Below are 19,075 nucleotides of genomic sequence, written 5' to 3' on the forward strand. Positions count from 1 at the left end.
CCAGAGGCAGTTCCCTGCTTTCTGATTTCATTTATTATACCTTTTACTTTTAACTGGTGAAACTTGGCTGTAGGTGTGTTTCAGAGGCTGTATGCTTGTCTGGCACGTATGAGGTCTTGCGTTCAATTTCCAAGGTCCACAAAGGAGGACGTGAAATCCTTGGTTCACTTTTCCACTGCCATCTTAATACCTTTCCTTTAGAGAAAGCTAGAGAACTGTTTGCTCCTACACACTTCAGGAAAAATGGAAACCCACACAAGGATTGAAGGGGGCGTTGTGGGGACACTCAGCAATTCTTCTGATTGCTGACTGGGAAAGATGCGGTTGAGCTGGGTTTGTGAACTCCTGGCATCTGCTAACTGGCTTATTTGTCCCACTGCTTGTCAGTAAAACAATTATTTCATGGGAATAATGAGAGAACTCAAAAAAGGGCAAAGGATAAAAGTGCTAAAGGAAACCAATTAAAGGCAGAGAATCGAGATTTGGGATTAAAATTCGGTATTCACATCAATACTGACTACAAATTTCTCACCTAAATTCCTTGATTTTTTCCTGTCTTTGCTACATCAGGTATCACCTCAATATAAATATTTTAAAGGAAAAATTTTTGACACTAGAAGATTCCTTTAGCCTTTTGCTTTCTTCATCTATTTTATTTTATCTGATCCTTGTCTTGTGTGATAGCACCTATAGGGGCAAGAGCAAACTGGAGATGGTACTGAAAATTTAAAATCAGTCCAAAGGGCAGGTCTGTCTCCAGGGGTAGAAATGCACTGAGTCTTTTTCGCTTGGCTCGATGCACTGTGGTGACTCTGATCTAACACAGTTTTCACTCTGATGGGTCCAGGACAAGAGGCAGAGTCCTTCCCTCTCTTGGTTTTAATTGATCCCTAAGGTTGGGTATTTTTCAGAACACAATGGACTGGTCTTACACACTATGGAGGCTTGGAGATGTGTGCAGGCCAGCACACTGTCCTCCAGAGACTCTTACCAAGGGAGCAACTATATAGCACAGCTATTTTTTATATACATATATTTTTGGTTTTTTGAGACAGGGTGCCCCTGTATCCCCAGTTGGCCAGGAACTTGCTATGTAGACCGGACTGGCCTTGATCTCACAAAGAGCCACTTGCTTCTGCCTCCTCTGAGTACTGAGATTAGAGGTATGTACCATCATGTCTAACAAAGCATAGCTATTTGACTCCATTGTTCAGAAATATAAATATTAATTTTTATATTCAGACATTAAAGCTATAAAGTAGGAGAAATCCTGCTAGAGATAAGGGTAGTTATGAGACTGGAGTTATTTTCTCCTTGGAAAGGTCAGTACTGTGTACTTTTTCAGAAAATGAATCCTTCCTGTCAGGAGAGAAGAAACCCCAACAGTGATTACTTTTGACTTCGTTGTGTTTCCCAATCTTGAGAGTATTTTTCTTATGCAAAAAGGCCCGTTCACATAAATTTGAGCTTTTTTCCTATTAGATCAATAGTTTTAATCTAGAAGTTTTGGGGAAAGAGGAACGGGAAATTGAGATTCTCTCCCTGTATCTGCAGGCAATTGTTTCTGCCTCAAGTTCCTTAAATTATGCTTTGGAGTACATGGTGGTGTTATGAGCCAAAAGGAGACAGCAGAGTGGTGTGCCTTTGCATCACTGAGCCAGATGCATGGCGATCAGAGTGTGCTAATCAGCACACGGCACTGTTGACAAAAGACCCTGTTCAGGGCTGCAGAGCCTTCCCAAAGAGTGACGTGACACTGGTGGAGACGAGTGAGGATCTACAGCCTCCTGTTCCTTCCAACACTGGCCTCTTGCGTAGGTTCACATTTCATCTGCTTTTTTTTTTTTTTTTTTTAACATTTACAGTGCGAAATTATTTATTTGATTACTTGCCTGGGTAATCCTAGTGACTCAAATTTAATTCGATTAGCAATGGAATTTCCACCCACATTCTGCTTTCTAAACTTTCTTACTCATAAGATAGAAGGTGACTAGAGTCATACTTGCATATCACCAGGGAATTTGAGTAATTGTAGTCTGTGCATATAATACTATTGTGATGTAAGAAATTTCTGTTACTCTTAAGTAGCTTTTATGTTGTGTGTCGAATTCCCATAAGGCCACACATCTGGTGTGTCTTTTATGTGAATATCATTAAAACTTTTGTTCTCAGATCTCTGCTTTGATTTCTTTTGAAGTCTATGCACCACTCCAACTTACCCTAATTTTAAAACAATAGCAAAAGTCAGGCCCAATCAATGGCTCACCCAATGTTGAATCTATGTGAATTTGTAGTAGGGGAGGGAGGTCTTAATCGCTAAGTGAAGGTAGCTTGCGAATTTGAGAACTGTTGCACTCCATAACATTTCCATAAACTAATCATAGATGGAAAGCAGAGAAATCAATGTTATAGCTGTATGATCCCTTCTAAAGGAAAAGGAAATTAGTTAGGAACTGGAAAGTAAGAGCAGAAAGGGAAAAAGAGTTCAGCTCAGAGACTCTACATTCTGCAGGCTAAAAGGAATGATGATTGGTCCATACCCATAAATTCAATCCCAAGATGCTCTGCCAATGCAGAAAGGTGACAAAAAAAAGAAAGGGAAACAGTTTCAGAAAAGAGCAATACACCGCACTCCAAAACACATTACACATGATTACTACAGCTCTCCGTGCGTGCACAGTGAACAGGACAAACAGTGGATGGTTAAAGAGGCAGTGCTCAGGTACGCATGCCCGGAACCCCCCAGTGAGGTGTGAGGGTTCCACACACTGTCTTTATTAACCCTTGAAACCTTTACTGAGGGAGGTTATAGAGTTGATCTATCCTCTACTCATTGTTTCAGAACAGAAATCTCAGTCTTGAGATTACAAAAATAACCAGAAAAGGCATTTGAGATTATTTGGTTTGCTTTTAAACAAAGTTCCAAGGGCTTTTGTTTCTAAACTGATGATGCCTAGAGGCAGAGACAAGAGTAAAGGCAACAGGATAATAATTCGGACTGTAATTTTTATACCATTGGACTTATGTTTTGTGCTGGTGGGTCGATACTTTGGTGTCATTTTTAAAACACCTGCATCTCCTTTTCTTTGCCTTTCACGTTCTTTACCACCACTTGCCACTTCATTCACGGAAGCAGAAAAGGCTTCTATGCAAAAATTCTGAAACAGAGACTTGGGTGATGGTTTTCAGTTCGTGAGATTTCTGGGCAGTCTTGTGAAAGTCTACATCTCACTTTCTCAAGCTGCAATTTTTTTTTTTCTAAATATGTGTGTGAAGATACAGTTACTGGCATCTTATTTATTTTTAATATGTTGCTCTTTCAAACTAACAGAGTTAATTAGGTCAGTTCTCCACAGTGTTGAGCTCCAGTGGGTATAGGTATCAACAGGACTTGAGTGCCACCTAGGGAAGGGGACTGAAGAGTGTGAGTCCATGGCCAGCATAGGCAGCTCTGTGCAAGGTCTACACAGTTACAAATGAAAAATGGGTGGTGGGGGGCAAAGAAAAACTCTCCAACCACTTTTCTTTCTTGCAACAAACAAGTGAGCTTCATGTTGTGGAAGCCTTCAGGACTTCTCTCTAGCATGTGCATGGTGGTGAAGAGGAAGGTGAGAGGGAGGGATAGACCAGAAACTGGTCTGTATTTCCTTCCATTAACTGATTTGGAAGATATCAGAGTAATCCAGTAATACAGTGAGAGCTCTCAAGCTAGTAACATGTGGAGGAGGGATGTTACTCTTGCAAAAAACACCTATTGGGAGGCATGAAGAAAATACCTGTTACACAGCTGGGAAGAGTGGAGGGGGAAACTGGGGACTCACCATGGTTCAGGTCTTGCTTCTACCATTTCCCTGTTCAGTGACTTTGGACAGGTTTGTTACTCATTGACCAAATGCCTAAGATACATACTGTTAACCCTGTGGTGAGTGAAATATGACAGCCAGCATCAGAGGGCTTAGCATACTGGGAAACAGATATATCTGGAGATATGTCCTGGACCACTTAGTGCATTCAGGGTCACTTTTGAGTAATTTCATGCAGGAAAAATTCTGAAAGCTCCTAGGTTCTATAAAAAAAATTGTACAAAATTTTATAGCCCCTCAGGAAAAGAGGATTCCCAAATTAAAAAATTTATATATATATACATAAATCTTCACAGTGGGGGGCATGAAATGTAATAATTTACTCTGATTTAGGCCCAGTGTATTTGGACAAATATTCTGAATATTTCCTAAATTTAAAATCCAGAAGCTTTAAGGTAATTCAGTGGCACAGATGCTCATAGGAAAATAATTCATTCAAATACAAATGAATTTCTCTTCCCTCTGTGTAACACTCAATTTGTCAGACTGACATATTTTTCTCTTTTTTATTTTCATATAAACTTTGGGACATTAATGTGAAAAAATTCCTTTTCTGAGGAAATTGATAAATTTTCTTTCTCATCTCCTCCATGAGAATGTGACCCAATTTTCTTTCTAGAATCCCTCCAGTTCTTGCCTTTTCCTCCTACAAGTCAGTAATAATTTAAGGGTTAGAATCAAGACATATCTGTAAAAATCCTTTTCAGAGAATCATTATTCCATGCCTACATGAACACTGCAAATGATCTATATTAGTCGCATAGGAAGCTTTGTTAAGTCCTCAATAAAATTAGTAGCATGCCCATGCATACATAGTACTGCCTTTCAGTTTTATAGGTAAATCTGTGTGCCTAACTGTAATTTCATTTCAAGGGAAGTCATTCATATCAGGCAGCTCCAATTTCAAATAATTCAAGGGGAAATTAGTACTTAAGAAGGGACTCTCTTCTGGCCATGAGCCCTGATGAGGAAACAAGCGGGGATGCATGCATCAGTCATTCCAAACCAGAGCATAATGCTCCAGCTCACTCTCACTTCTGATAATTCCACCTCTTCACTAGTCACCAAAACAGCAGACTGTGCAAACACTTTCATTTTATGAAGAGATTATCTCTTTCTATCTGCTCTATTTAATCTAATGTTGTCATAGGCACATTATGGAGCACAGACTTCCTAATGAACTTCTGCCTAGTCGCTAAATATTTTCAAATTAAATTAATAATACAAAAATACAAAGTTACTGTAAACAATTTAGTTTCCTTTTCTAGGTGCGATTTCCTGCCTGGCCCATAGCAATATAAAAAATTAATTTAAATCTAAAGGTCTTCAGAAACTATTAAATCTTGACTCACTAATCTTTTGCCTTAGGATTGTATAATTACTTGAAGAAAAGTGATTAACCTGGAGGTTAATTTAAATTTTTCAATCACATTAGAGAAAAGAACAATAAAATAACTTTTCTTTCACCAAAATTATATATCCATTGCAATTATGGTGTCTGTTCAAATTTTAAGGCATTCACGGGATGATAATTTTAACACCTTTGAGGCTGTTTATGCAAATAATCTGAAAGACAGAGTCTTGCTTTTCTGCACCCCTGAGGGTTCTAGAGAGTTCTATCAATGCCATTTCTAAATGGGACCAATGTAGTGTCTTGACTTTTGAAGTTTAGACTTACCTTTGTAATGTAGTTTTTCAGATTCTGCATTGTTACTGTGTCCTTTGAAATTTAATAGACTTTTGCCTTTCTTCCCAACTTTCCATGTGCACATCAGCATACACACAGACACTCACACACACACTCACAGCGAAATCTCACACTCAGTTGCAATTTATGACAATTTTGTATGTGGAGTGCTTCTTTATTCTACCATTTGCAAGGTATACATGTGTGACAAATACATTGCCTTAACAGGTTTTTAAAACTCTTAATAATCCATAAAATAACTTAGACACTAGTAAACTGTCACTTGAAACTACTTTTAAGTCTATCTGATAAATTTATTATTTCGAGAATGTGTCTTAAAGTTCTAAAATTTCACTTTGAAAATATTCTATAATTTGAGCTACTTTGTATTTAATTCCTATTATTTGTTAGTTTCTACATGACATCGTTGCTCCATTTTGCCCATGACTATTGAAGCTGTGCATGCATTTTATGTTTTCTGCCATAAAATTCTAGGCACTGTTTATTTCCTGTGCACACACCACAAACAGACGCCAAGTCAAATCTGAAACTGACTGAAGTTGACAATGTTTTCCTAAGAAGTACTATAAATATTTGATATGTCAAGATAAATGACTGTCATAAATTATATCTTTCTTCTTTTCATAATTTAAATCAGTGTTGCTGGATCAGTTGCTGCCCTATAGGATATGCTGACCAGAATCACTGTATTAAATCCTAATAATCTAAGTTATGTGTTAATAAATACTTTTAAAAATGTCTACACTTCTTGGAATGCTATTCTTCAACTGATAAAATAGTAATTTTTTGATTTCTCTATTTTTATTTTATGTGTATGAGTGTTTTGCCTGTATGTATGTAAGTGCACCATGTCATGAAGAACCCACGGAGGCCAAAAGAGAACATCAGATCAGAACCCCCGGAAGTGGAGTTAAGGAAGGCTATTGGCTGCCATGTGGGTGCTGGGAATCAAACCTGGATCCTCTGCAAGAGTGGCCAGTGCTCTTAATCTCTGAGCTATCTGTTCAGTCCCAAAAGATGTTAAATTTTAAATGCTTGGTGAATTATAAATGTTTCGGTTTGAGGCTGGAGACTACCTTTCTTTCCCTTTAGAATTTGTTACATTCTCCAAGATTATGTCTATGAACAATTAAATGTTTAAGTGACCTCTGTGGAAACATTTTCTAGCATTTTACTTTTTAGCATACACTGAAGTTCTTAGAATAGCAAAACCTTATTTTTCTGCCCTCTCTGTAAGGTTCTGAAGAGACACACAGGTTAGAAAATGACCTCTGGGCAAGATGATTCTGGAAAGTGATGTCTGATCAGAAACTCTGGCTCTCCCAGACAGAGACATCAACATTGCTCATCGCTAAGCTTCCTCTCAGTCTTTGCTAAATCAGATTAAATACAAATGTTAGCTTCCTGGGTGTCTCCCGAAAGTGTCACTGAAAGCTTACTAAAGAATTTATTTAAGTAACTCCTATCTGGACTTCACAAATACAGAATGGCTATATGGCTATTTTTGAAAAAAAATTGTCAAATGAAAGAAAATATCATTAAATGTGAATAGAAACATTTTCATCAGTTACCAGCAGAATTAACTGCATTATTGTTCTGAGAAATATTTTCATTTTTTATTCTTCATGCTTGTCTTTACCTAGTGACCCAGCCTTGTCTTTAATTCACAACACATGTATATCTAATCACACCAAACATTTAAGAATAATTTGCCTTCTGACTTTTCATTAAATTCTAAAACATGACTTTATATCTACAGTGTCATAAGGACTTGCTAAATGTATTCTATTTGAATACAAACACACATGAAGAAATGTCTTTAATGTATTAAATAAATTCTATTTACCCTTATAGTTTTATATTCCATACTATCTACATTTAAATAATTATTCTATAGATCTGGATAGAAAAATCTTGTCTGATAAATGCATATTTTTAAAACTATTTGCTTGCAGAGAAGATTGTGTTTGAAAATTTAGCATTGCCAATTTGCCAAGTTTTTCAAGGGAAAATTATGGCTCAGGGCATAATCTTTGATAAGTGCTGTATGTGAGTACATAAGTGTTCCTCACTAGATAAATGACCATTCTGAATATCAACTGCAAATGTGTTATGGAATTCATTTTGTTAACATCTATGATTATTAACAGAACCTTATCCTTCTCATGAATAAGAGCATAGGTTAATCGCTGATATTTTTAGGACTCCTAGACAATTAGCATGTGTGGTTATTTCTAATGTATTGTGAACTTAGATGGCAATAAGCTATATAAAATATTTTTGACGATTAGTATTTGATGGGGTTGACAAATGCCACCCAACACTTGCTTTTGTAAACAATGAGCTAGTGGGAACACAGCCTGCTTCACCTAACCACTTCATTCATTGTCTATGGCTGTCATCCAGCTACAAAAGTGCTGTTGAGTAGTGGTCACAGAAACAGCATTAACACAAACCTTAAGTGTTTACTATCTGAACCCCTATAGGAAAACCTTGCTAACCCTTGATATAAGTGGGATGTATTTCCAAAACAACATTTTGAAACTTTAGAACCAAAAAAATCTATCATCCCATTGCATAAGAATGGGACAAATTGTAGCTTACTTATTCAGGCAATTATCTATGAGGAGAATTTATATTTTAGGAATGATTCTCAAAACATCACGAAGTCATAGACATCCACTAAAAGTCCCAGCTCTGCATTATGAATTCTAGAGTTGTTATTATGTTTTGAAATAGTTTTCAACATAATAGCTATTTTCTCCTAAAAGTATCCTCGAAACTAACATGAAGAAATTGCTTCTTTAAAGAAATGCTAGAGAGGCTGGCATGGTGATGGTTCCCTAAACTAGTTCTGGATAATTTGTTTCCCAAGCAACATAAACAGAAGTCTGTGTATTTATTTTGCTGTGAAGTGTTTGTTTTACATTTTCCTACCCAGCTGGACTTTTTAAATGCCTACATGTGAACTTTGGTTAATGAAGAAAAACATCTGAACTCTTTTTGTGATGTTTATTTGTTATAAATAACACACTCTGAGCCAAAATTAACTTACCATCATTTCAACTGAATATTGGTTACAGCTTAGCAACAGCTTTGTGGGGTGTTGGATACAGAGGATGGACTGTTTGGTGGAATGATTTTATTTTTTCAATACAAGTGAGACTTTAAAATGTCTTTATTATCTTTCACTCCTTGAGGTTGACTATAGATCTGCATCACATTATGCAGTATCGATTTCAGAATTGTCTGGAGCCTCACACACCTGTTAGTAACTCAGAGACAACTAGTCACGAACAGAGGAGGCAATACAACGGCTGCTGTTAATGTTCTCATGCGACAGGCAGAAGCAGTCAGTATTAGCCCTGGTAACACACTCTAGCTCTAGGTGGATCTGAGGGGAGATGCAGCGACAAGAAAGCAGCACCGACTGAGCATGCTCCTATTCAGGCAGAGACAGAAAGGGAGTGGACGTACTGTAGAAGCTGGCCATTACGTAGTTTTGGCAACGATCACCAGTAAACTCATTTGGGCACCTGAGAGAAGAAACAAAAAACAATGGTAGAAAAAACAGAGAAAGAGAAGAGGTGAACATATGCTAGGAAGAAGCTCCTTCAGTGTCATGTGACTGAGCTTGGCGAGTTCACCCTCAGGAACCGAATCTTTGTCCTAATTCCGGCTTTCAGACTCTGGCATCTTCCCAATGGTTGAAAAATTATACAAAATGCAATTTGGGGTTCCAATAGTGGTAAGATCCCAACATTTTAAGTGACTTCTTTTTTTCAAAAGAAGTCACTAAAATGACATGTGATCTTTTATCCACCTAGATTTCTGTTTGACAGTTCTGGCAAAGATGTCAGACGGAAATGAGTTTTGGTTGGTTCGCTGCTACAACAGCCAGTACCACAGGGCCATCTGGCCATTCTTTCACATTTTTTACTTGGGGGCCTATGTCTCAAGAAAGTTGCTGAGATCACATGAATGGGTTTATGCCTGAGTGGTTCTGCCGTAATTAGAACAAGAGCGGTCGGTTACAACTGAGCTGTAAAAGCACCAAGTGGTAGTGACTGTTGCTGTGGCTTGGGGAAGAAAGCAGATTTCGAGTTATTGTAACATACTTTCTTGGGTTTGGACTTTCATGGGCATGTTCTCAGTACATCTTGCTCCAGTAAATCCAGGTTGGCACCTAAAGGGCAGAAACGTGATAAGCAACAGCGCTCAACACACTGAATTTTCAGACTGGCAATTTTCCTCCTACGGAATATGGAATCCTAAAAATGACCTGGTGCTGAACAACATAGAAAAGAAGAGACACAACACTGAAAAATCCGTGTCCCACAAAAACTGTGGGTTACCGATTTTTGTTGTTTGCTTCATTTCATCTTCAGAAGATTAATTAGCAGAAATTTAACTAGAGAGAGACTGCGAGCAAAGGGCTGTTCCCGCCCCCTCGGCCAACCCTCAGTGCTGCGTCTCACTGTGTTACAGGGAGAGCAGCCTATTACTGTTCCACCCATTCCTTTTGTTGCCAAATGACCTTGACCTTCTTATTTTATATGCCCTGAAATTGCTACTTATTCCATGGTTATTTTCTAAATTGTAAGCTAAATCATGTAAACACTATAAGTCAAGCACTTTTATTCTCTAGTGGTTACCGACAAGAAAAACAACAGTCTCTGTTCATTTTTTAAGACATTGCAAATTCACTTATATTCCTAATATTATTGAAAGACAGAGCAAAAGAACTTTCTCAGTACAAATTTCGTTTCATCTAGTTACTTCAAATTAAGGAAAATATACTTTAGAAATTAAAAGTTATTCTACAGAAACATTAAGTGCCGTTTTTACATTTATAGTAAAATATTTTGAAATTACATTAAGTTGCATTTTATTTGCTCATACACATTTACCTGTCAAAATGCAAGACTCAATATAATTCTGTTCTTCAGATGATGCAACAGAGCTGTGCTTTGCTACAGAGGCCTGTTATAATTGTTCTTGGAATTGCTATTTATCTGAGTATCTAAAGCACTTCAGACAGGATTCAATTTACCGTTGTATTCAATTTATCATGCTCTAATAAATAAGGCCATTGAAAGGCTCTAGAAGGCAAATATACTTAGATGCAAAAAAAAAAAAATCTGAATACTCCACACCCATGGCCATAAACTTTAATAGCTCAGCATATCTATATCTATCACAAAAGCACCCTAACATAATTAGCTCTGGCAGTACAAACCTAGTAGTTTTTATGTAACTCTTTGGTATCTAGAATAAAGACTAAATGCTATCATTTTGGCATTAAAGTATGAATAAAACTATTAGTTTTACAATATAAGATTGATTTCCTTTCAAGCCAACTCAATAGCAAAACAACAACAAAATATCTATCATTTTGGCATGCAGTTCTAGGATTTTTACCCCATGAGAACCAGTACAGTATAACTGATCATTAAGAATAACATCAGCCTGGTTGGAGTGATGGCTCAATTAAGAATGTGCACTGCTCTTGCAGAAGACCTGAAATCGCCTCCCAGCACCCACATCAGGCAGTGTACAAGTGCCTGTAGTTCCAGCTCGAGGGAAATCTGACACCCTCTTCTGGCTATGTGGGCAATACATTCATGTGCACTTACACCCGCCCCATAGACACACATACATAGAAATATATTTTTTATCTTAAAAATAGCATCAATACATATAAACAATAAATATATCAGTATAGCCCCTTTAAACTTTTAGATAGATAAACTGATTATCATTGCGTATAATGCTTTGTACGAAGAATTAAAGAAAGATCTGCCTAGAACAATATATAAGAATTATGACCTGTAAGGTAGGAATATTTCTACAAAGATTTCATCCTACATGCTTCATTGAGATTGCTTACACAGACATCCAAGAAAAATACATAGAACAGTACTCCATTTACTTTATTTTAAAAAGTCACTTCTGAAGAAAACAAAGTTTTGTCAGCTTGTGAAATCAGGACTATAAATCCACAAGACATTTCTATACTTAATTATAAAATTACAGATATATTCTACAGTGACCATTTCATCCTCTCTGTTTTCTTTTTTTTTTTTTTTTTTTCTTTTTGAGACAGGGTCTTCCTGAGCCCCAGCTAGCCTGGAACTGGCTATGTAGACCAGGCTAGTCTCGAACTGAACTCACAGAGATCCACCTGCCTGTGCCTCCCAAGTGCTGGGATTAAAGGCGTGAGCCACTATGCCCGGCCCTATCTTTTTGTTTTTGATAAAAATGAACATTCTCATATTGAACACACAGTAATTGATTAATTTCTATAAAAATATGAGGTACCATGAATTGTGTATGCATGTTTTGTGAGAGAGAGTGAGAGAGAGAGAGAGAGAGAGAGAGAGAGAGAGAGAGAGGAGGAGGAGGAGGACGAGGAGGAGGACGAGGACGAGGACGAGGAGGAGGAGGAAAGAGAAGAGAACAGAGGAGGAAGAGGACCAGTCTGTGTTAAGAAGTCTTCTGATTTAAGAATTATGGAATGAATAAATAGCTAAGGGATACAGAGTTCCTTAAGAGAATGGGACACATTTATTAGGAAATCACCATCTAGTCATCTTATATGCCAGATCTGTGATTAAAGGGCACATGTCAACTATGCAAATGGGGTCAAAATTTTTAGTCTCATTAATTTTCTATTTATTGTGAATTCATATATCTTAAGAACTGAGCATTGTGGAATGACGAAGCATGTTCTATGAGATCACAGAGAATATTTGGTGCACAAACACTAGCACTACTTCAGTGTGGAAATCTTTGTTTAGAATAGACAGCTACGGCTGAGTCAGAATCATCCTTTTGTCCCTGTTTATCTTCACTTGGGGGATGAATTTCCTTTTCACCTAGTGTTGCAAGGCCTCAAAGTTACTCAAACTGTGGTTCATGGATGAGTATCAGTCTTAGCATCATTTAGGATGCTTGTTAGAAATAAAGAATCTCAAGATACAGTTCAGAATAGTGGAAGGGGTAATCTTCATTTAACAAGATCCCTAGAAAGTGTGTATGTTAAAGGTAAAGATGCAAAGGCCCTAACCTGGGAGGATGGAGATGACCTCTGCCCTAGCAACATGAGTACATTGCTGTCTGTGCATGTGGCTTTATTTTCCTCAGTGATACAATGAAGGAATTTCACTTAGTGCATACCAAAGATCTCTTAATACAGTTAGGTTCTGGGAAATGATGCTCATCTTCACACAAGCAATCCCTGCTAGAAAATCCAACCATCATCATCATCGTCATCATCATCATCATCTCCTCCTCCCCCTCCTCCTCCTCCTCCCCCTCCTCCCCCTCTTCCTCCTCCCCCTCCCATGCCCTCCCTGCTCCTCCATATTTTTGTTCTCTACTTTGTGACAGGGTCTGACTCTGTAGCCAGGTTGGTCTGGACTTCACTGGGCAGGCCAGACTGGCTTAGAACTTGTGGTGATCCTCTTGCCTCAGTTTCCCAAGTACTGGGATTATAAAATATGAGTCACCTTGCCCAGCATTAAGATTTATTTTTGTTGTTGTTGTTGTTTATGGTTGTGGGGATGGAATCCAGAGCCATGTGTGTGAGGTAAGCACTCTACTACAAAAAACAAAAATTTTCAGGCTGGAGAGGTAGTTTAGTGGTACAGATCAACCCCTGACACAGAGAAAGAAGCTATCAAAATTATTTTTGGTAGCATGAAGTTTTCAAAACAATTAGGGGTAAAGAAAATTGCAGTTAATCAAGTCACGTGTTCAGCAGCAAATGTCATTGTTCAACTTTCACTGACCTCTAGAACGGTCAAGTCAGCTAGAAAGAAGCAGAAGGTGCCCCAGCTAGTTTCTGCATAGGCAACTACTGACTTGCTGTACAGAACATGCATGCAGATGAACATCCACCCAATCTACAACTCTGAGGATATGCTACAGAATTAATTCTAGCATAATGGGGAAGCTGCTTGGCTTTTGGCCTATTTCTATTATATGTTAAGCATCACCTATCACTCCCCTAGAAACTGAGAAATGATAAATTCAATGTGGATTTGAAAAGTATGTTTTGACATGAGGCTGAGTAAATTCCAAAACTTCATTTCTTAGAAAATATTTAAGTATTATTAATAATCAAGCACCTGTTATCACTTAAACACAAATGTGTGTGTAAGTTTTATTACTCAGATTAGAAAAGGGGAAATATTTTAAAAATAATTTCAGCATTTGCTCCTAACCTGATAATCTTTGGTCAAGATACAGCTGTTCTTTATGGACTGAAAATGCAGTTTTTCTGTAGCTATACATCTGTCTTCCAAATTGACCCTAGTGACCTCGACCTCCCCTCTCCGCTTGGGGTGATGACGCCTCCCTTGGCTCTTGCATTGCTCCTTGTCGCCATCTCTTCAGGTGCACTGAGTGTGCTGATGGGTGTGAATGAAGGTCCTATCTTATCACTTGGTGTCCATCTCTACTGACAAGCCCAGAGTCTGGCTCATGCAGGACTCTCACAAAGTGTGTTTTAAGGTGAATTTCAGATTAAGCTGCAGAGTCCAATAAAGAACTATACACCAAGAAATTTTCATAAGTAAACTGGTTTGCCAAAACAAGTTAATCATAACGTCCACTTTTATCCTTATGGTTTACAGCAGAACTCCCTCTGTGGACTTCCAATAAGTTTTATAGGAATTTCCAGCACCTTGCTTACAGATTTTCTTCCCCAAATCAAAACCTTGAACATTCTTTTTGCAAGATGAAAGAGAAAAGGCTAAGATTCCCTAGGAGTAAGTCTATTTGTTTCCTTGTTATTGAAACGCCAGTTTACCCAGGGTTCAATGAAGCAGAAGAGTATACGAACGCCAACTGTAATAACAAATAGTAGTGTTTTAGAACATTGTGCTGGGCGTGGTGGTGCACGCCTTTAATCCCAGCACTCGGGAAGCAGGGGCAGGTGGATCTCTGTGAGTTCAAGGCCAGCCTGGTCTACATAGCCAGTTTCAGAACAGCTGGGGCTACAGGGAGACCCTGTCTCAAAAAAAAAAAAGACCAATAAATAAATAAATAAATAATTAAAAAATTGCATTTGCCTCAAAATGACATTTATTATAATACTATGTTCTTTTAGTTTTACATAACGTTAGATGAAATCATTTCATTTTTTAAAGTCCATATTCAGATAACTCATAAACTAAAGAATGATCAAAGTTGCTTCAGCCCAGAGTCAAGGTTGATTCATGTACCACTATGTGACTTGTCCTTACGTTTGTGATCCAGGGCTTTATTTTAGTTTCAAAGTGCATGGTTTTTCTTTCAGCCATTAAACAATTCCCAACATTTTCTAAAGTTTTATTTATTGATTTATTTTTATTTTATGTGTACGAGTGTTAAGCCTTCATGTACGTAAGCACACCCTGTGTTGTGCAGTGCCCAGAGAGAACAGAAGAAGGCGTCAGATCCCCTGGGACCTGGAATTACGGACAGTTGTCGGCTATCATGTGGGTGCTGGGATTGGAACCTGGGTCTTCTGCAAGAACAGTCAGTGCTCTTAACCACTGAGCCATCTCTACAATCCCTCCTAGCAATTTTTTATAATCTTCAGACAAGAAATGCATTTATATTCACTGGTTTGATTAAATTGACAAACATGGTTAACTTACTGTAAAAACTACTTTAATAACAACACTCCATGAAAAATTTGAACTTACTATGTATTTTGAGAATCAATTTACTGTTTTCTATGTTTTTATGCACTAAGATAGTATTTCATGTTTTTTGATTGAGACTCTAGACATATTCAAAGATTTTCAGAGATTCCAAAGAAACTTCTGATTATGTAGGCTTAGCCAGTTTTACAAACCACTTATCACTTACAGTCAAATTATAAAATATCTTTAGACATCTTCCTTTCCCTGTTTCCTGGATTCATCTTCCCCCCTTGAGAGAGCAGAAGGAAGAAAGTCTACAGCCAACGCTTTTTCTTTCTCTTTAGTCATCACTCCAAAATGAAACATTTGGGTAATTTAAAAAAATGTCCTGCCAAAAAGAATACTTTATCTTCTGATCTTCCTCAACACTGACAATAGCATTTCCTTTTATACCATCAAACACGTGAATTTATCTATTTGTTGTTAGTGTTACAAACATCAAATCATGAAACATCAACAAACACATATTGGAAAATACTAGTTGGCTTGTGTTAGATGTCGAAGCCCTCTCTGTCATTCTGTAAACGTGAGCTGGCAGTGTGTGCACCACTGAGTGATGGGCTGCTTTTCTACAGTATTACATTGCAACCTCTGACTTTTCTCGCCCATAGCTGGCTCAGCACTCTGGCCAGAACTCGCCTACTCACTGGCTGAGTATCTGCATTGTAGATTATTTTTTCCCAAATGTATTGTTACTATTAGTCTGCATTTTTCTAAGATGAATCTTATTTTGTTATCAGCCTTTTAAGTGAAATTATCTGAGGCTTTTATATGCTTTTCTAATTTGTGTTTTAGTGTTCCTTACAGTGTCGTCTGCAAAAGACATTCATCTCCTCAAGAGAATGCCCTTCTTAAATTAAAGAAAACACTAAACATAAAACGTTCCAATAATGTTTCTTTCAGACACATCCTATGCCTCACTGTTATTGCTCAGCTGGTATGTGTCCTCCCCTTCTTTTATTATGACTCTGGGACTAGCTTCAAATCCAAGAGATAACAGGATACACACAGTGGGCCCATTGGGCTCATGGGTAAATACTGAGGAAACGTATACCTAGGTTGTCCTGGTTCTCCAATGCTAAGTTTCAGTGTCTGGGACAAACAGTACCAGCCTTGAGGGTGTCGGTGCTTATGAACACCCTCCTCCTTCCTTGAGCCTCAGGCCCATCCCAATACTGTTTCCACAGCTTCTTCTGAAACACACACCCGAAGACTGAAACTGCTGCTAGTGCTCATGTGATGTGAGACATGCTTAAGTCAGGGTCAAACAATTTCAGTGGCTATGGGACCAGGTGCATCCCATACTTTGCCACGTAGTTGTGACACATGACACACTGCTGCTCAGCTGTGGTCTGTCCGGTCCTCTGGGGGACACCCACCCCCCTGGGGCATGCCCTTTCTTGTCTCTAAAGTAGCTCAGAGGTTCTTTCTCATCCTATCTACTTTGTGATAAGGCATCTAAATGATTTCCTTCAGCTTAAATTATTCAGTGCAAATATTTACCAATGCTTCCTTTTATTTAACATAGACCTTCTTATGGTGAGGGTTGCATATTCTTTGTCTCTCCTACAAAGCCTTTGCCTCTGACTCCAGGAGGTCCCTGCTACCCATACCCTGAGCTCTTTAAATGTCCTTTGCAACACTCTGCACATCAATAATTGATTATCATCAATCACTTGAAACATGATTATTATTTTCAATAGCCTAAGCCTTCTCAAGGAAGAAGTCAGCGTGGTGGTGTTGATCTCTTGATGCTCAGCATGACGCCAGACCTGCACATGGGAGCTCAGTAAATACACACGGGTGCTAGTGATCAGAGGAGGAAAGGGAAGTGCATTATACAGAGAGCTTAGCAATATTTCTGATTTTAGGTGCAACTGCACTTAAATTTGTTCTTACAAGATGTCCCTCAATCTACTTTGGGGAGTTTGAGTATAAATGTGTTCATGAATACTTAGACAGGATTCAACACACACCCAAAATTGCAGACTTGGTTGTATGAAAAGGTCAGCATCTAGCATGGTAAGAGTTTCAGCAATTTCCTTCATAAATGCTCTCTGTTTCTGTTAAATATGGTAACACTCAAGAATAGAGAAGAGAAGTTCATTCTGAAGAAAGCTCTTCGAGGACTGGAATCAGAGTGGAGGGTATAGTATTCTTTTTTTAAAATTTTATTTATTTATTTTTTATTTTATGTGTATGAGTGTATTGTCTGCATGTAGGTGAGTGCACCCATGTTGTGCAATGCCCGTGAAGGTCGGAAGAGGCAGTCAGATCTCCTGGGACTGGAGTAACGGGACAGTTGTTAGCTGTCATGTCGGGGCTGGGATTTGAACCCAGGTCTTCTTCAAGAACAACCAGTGTTCTTAAGTGCTGAGCCATCTCTCCAGGCTCAGGGTATACTATTCTTATGGAATAAATTCTAATCTTGCCCTTGCTTGATTATGCTAATCCATTTACTGATAAATGGTGCAGATATTATTGCCATCGTCATTACTATGACAGTATTTTGCAAAGTTTTAGCCTTAGCTGTTTTCTGAGCCTTACTTGTCCCTGGATCTCTCTAGTGCACAGAGCCCATCTTCTTGCTCCTGAAGCTCCTCTGAGAGTCCATAAGCTCTCATAGTGCCCAAGTCCCCCACCCAACCTTTAGAACACATGAACGAGCTCTACTACGTAGCACAGCCTTTATGTTTGTTTGTTTTATGTTCTGGGTAAACATGTTACCTTGATTCACAGAAAAGATGACTGCAAATGCCATGTTCTCTCTCATACATGAATCTCAGCTTTTAGTGTTTGTGTGTATGTAAATAAAGAGGTGGAGAGGGTGAGTAGAAACTATGAAACTAGAGAAGAGACCACAGGAGAACAAGAGGTATTAAGAAAGGGAAGAGGGAGGGCACAGGGACCTGAAAAGACTAGTGCCCAGAAAGCAGAGAAGAGGTTACTGGGGGAGGGGATGGGAGAGAAGGTGTGGGTAGTAACTAGAAAAAGGAACTTTGGCCTGGCGTGGTGGTGCATGCCTTTAATCCCAGCACTCGGGAGGCAGAAGCAGGTGGATCTCTGTGAGTTCAAGGCCGGCCTGGTCTGCATAGTGAGTTCCAGGCCAGCTGGGGCTACAGGGTGACCCTGTCTCAAAAAGGCCAAAAAAAAAAAAGGAACTTTGTTTGAAAGATGCCATAATGAAACCTACTTCTTTGTATGCTAATAGAAAAAGAAAAGGTTTGAAACCTCAGGGCTTGCCTACTACCTGGGAAGGACTCCATAAATGAGAGCTATGTTTATAAAGCTGTCTCTCACTTCTTCCTGTCTCTTCTTTCCCTGTAAAATCTTAGTACCTTCAAAATCAGCAGTGTGCTAGTTGGAAGGCTTCACTCTCACTGGTTTGTCATTTCATTTTCTTAAACAAACTAAGCACCTAGGGAATAGCAGCTCTACCTCTTATATTTTATCTGTGTTTTCAAAAATGCCTAGCATATAGCTGAAGAAATGAAATATTAGCATTCATTTATTAAATTTAATTTATAATACATTATTGTGGCTCTGTCTCCTAAAGTTATATGTTTTATAACTCTTTCAGTAATATATAATACATGTTTCTATGCAGTTCATAAACATTAATTATACAAAATCCCAGAAGCCCAGTTTGAAGCATCCTCCATCTTCCAAGTCTATATTTGTTTCATATTTTTAATTTTTGATTTTCAAATAAGGAAGCTGGTGATCAGAGGAATTAGATGATCTATCATCTGGGAGATTACAAAGCTAGCTGATGGCATGTGAAACTGCTAGTGTTAAATAAAAGAAAA

General features: G+C 38.3%; 1 protein-coding gene across 14 annotated transcripts in view; it reads right to left on the reverse strand.

Annotated features, from left to right (window-relative positions):
- Nrg1 (neuregulin 1) overlaps positions 1 to 19,075 on the reverse strand; it is a 206,820-nt gene that overhangs the window by 12,968 nt on the left and 174,777 nt on the right. For 5 of the 14 annotated variants that reach the window (XM_029569252.1, XM_008844925.2, XM_029569256.1 and 2 more), the window contains 2 exons: positions 9,049 to 9,107; positions 2,541 to 2,564 (listed from right to left, as the gene is read on the reverse strand). In XM_029569252.1, the coding sequence (XP_029425112.1) occupies positions 2,541 to 2,564; positions 9,049 to 9,107 (83 nt within the window). Of the gene's footprint in view, positions 1 to 2,540; positions 2,565 to 9,048; positions 9,108 to 9,689; positions 9,758 to 19,075 lie in introns of all 14 variants that reach the window. The other 9 variants (XM_029569261.1, XM_029569254.1, XM_008844926.3 and 6 more) reach the window with 2 other exon arrangements.

Source organism: Nannospalax galili, unplaced genomic scaffold (assembly GCF_000622305.1).
Source record: "Nannospalax galili isolate Female #2095 unplaced genomic scaffold, S.galili_v1.0 scaffold680, whole genome shotgun sequence".
Lineage (NCBI taxonomy): Eukaryota > Metazoa > Chordata > Mammalia > Rodentia > Spalacidae > Nannospalax > Nannospalax galili.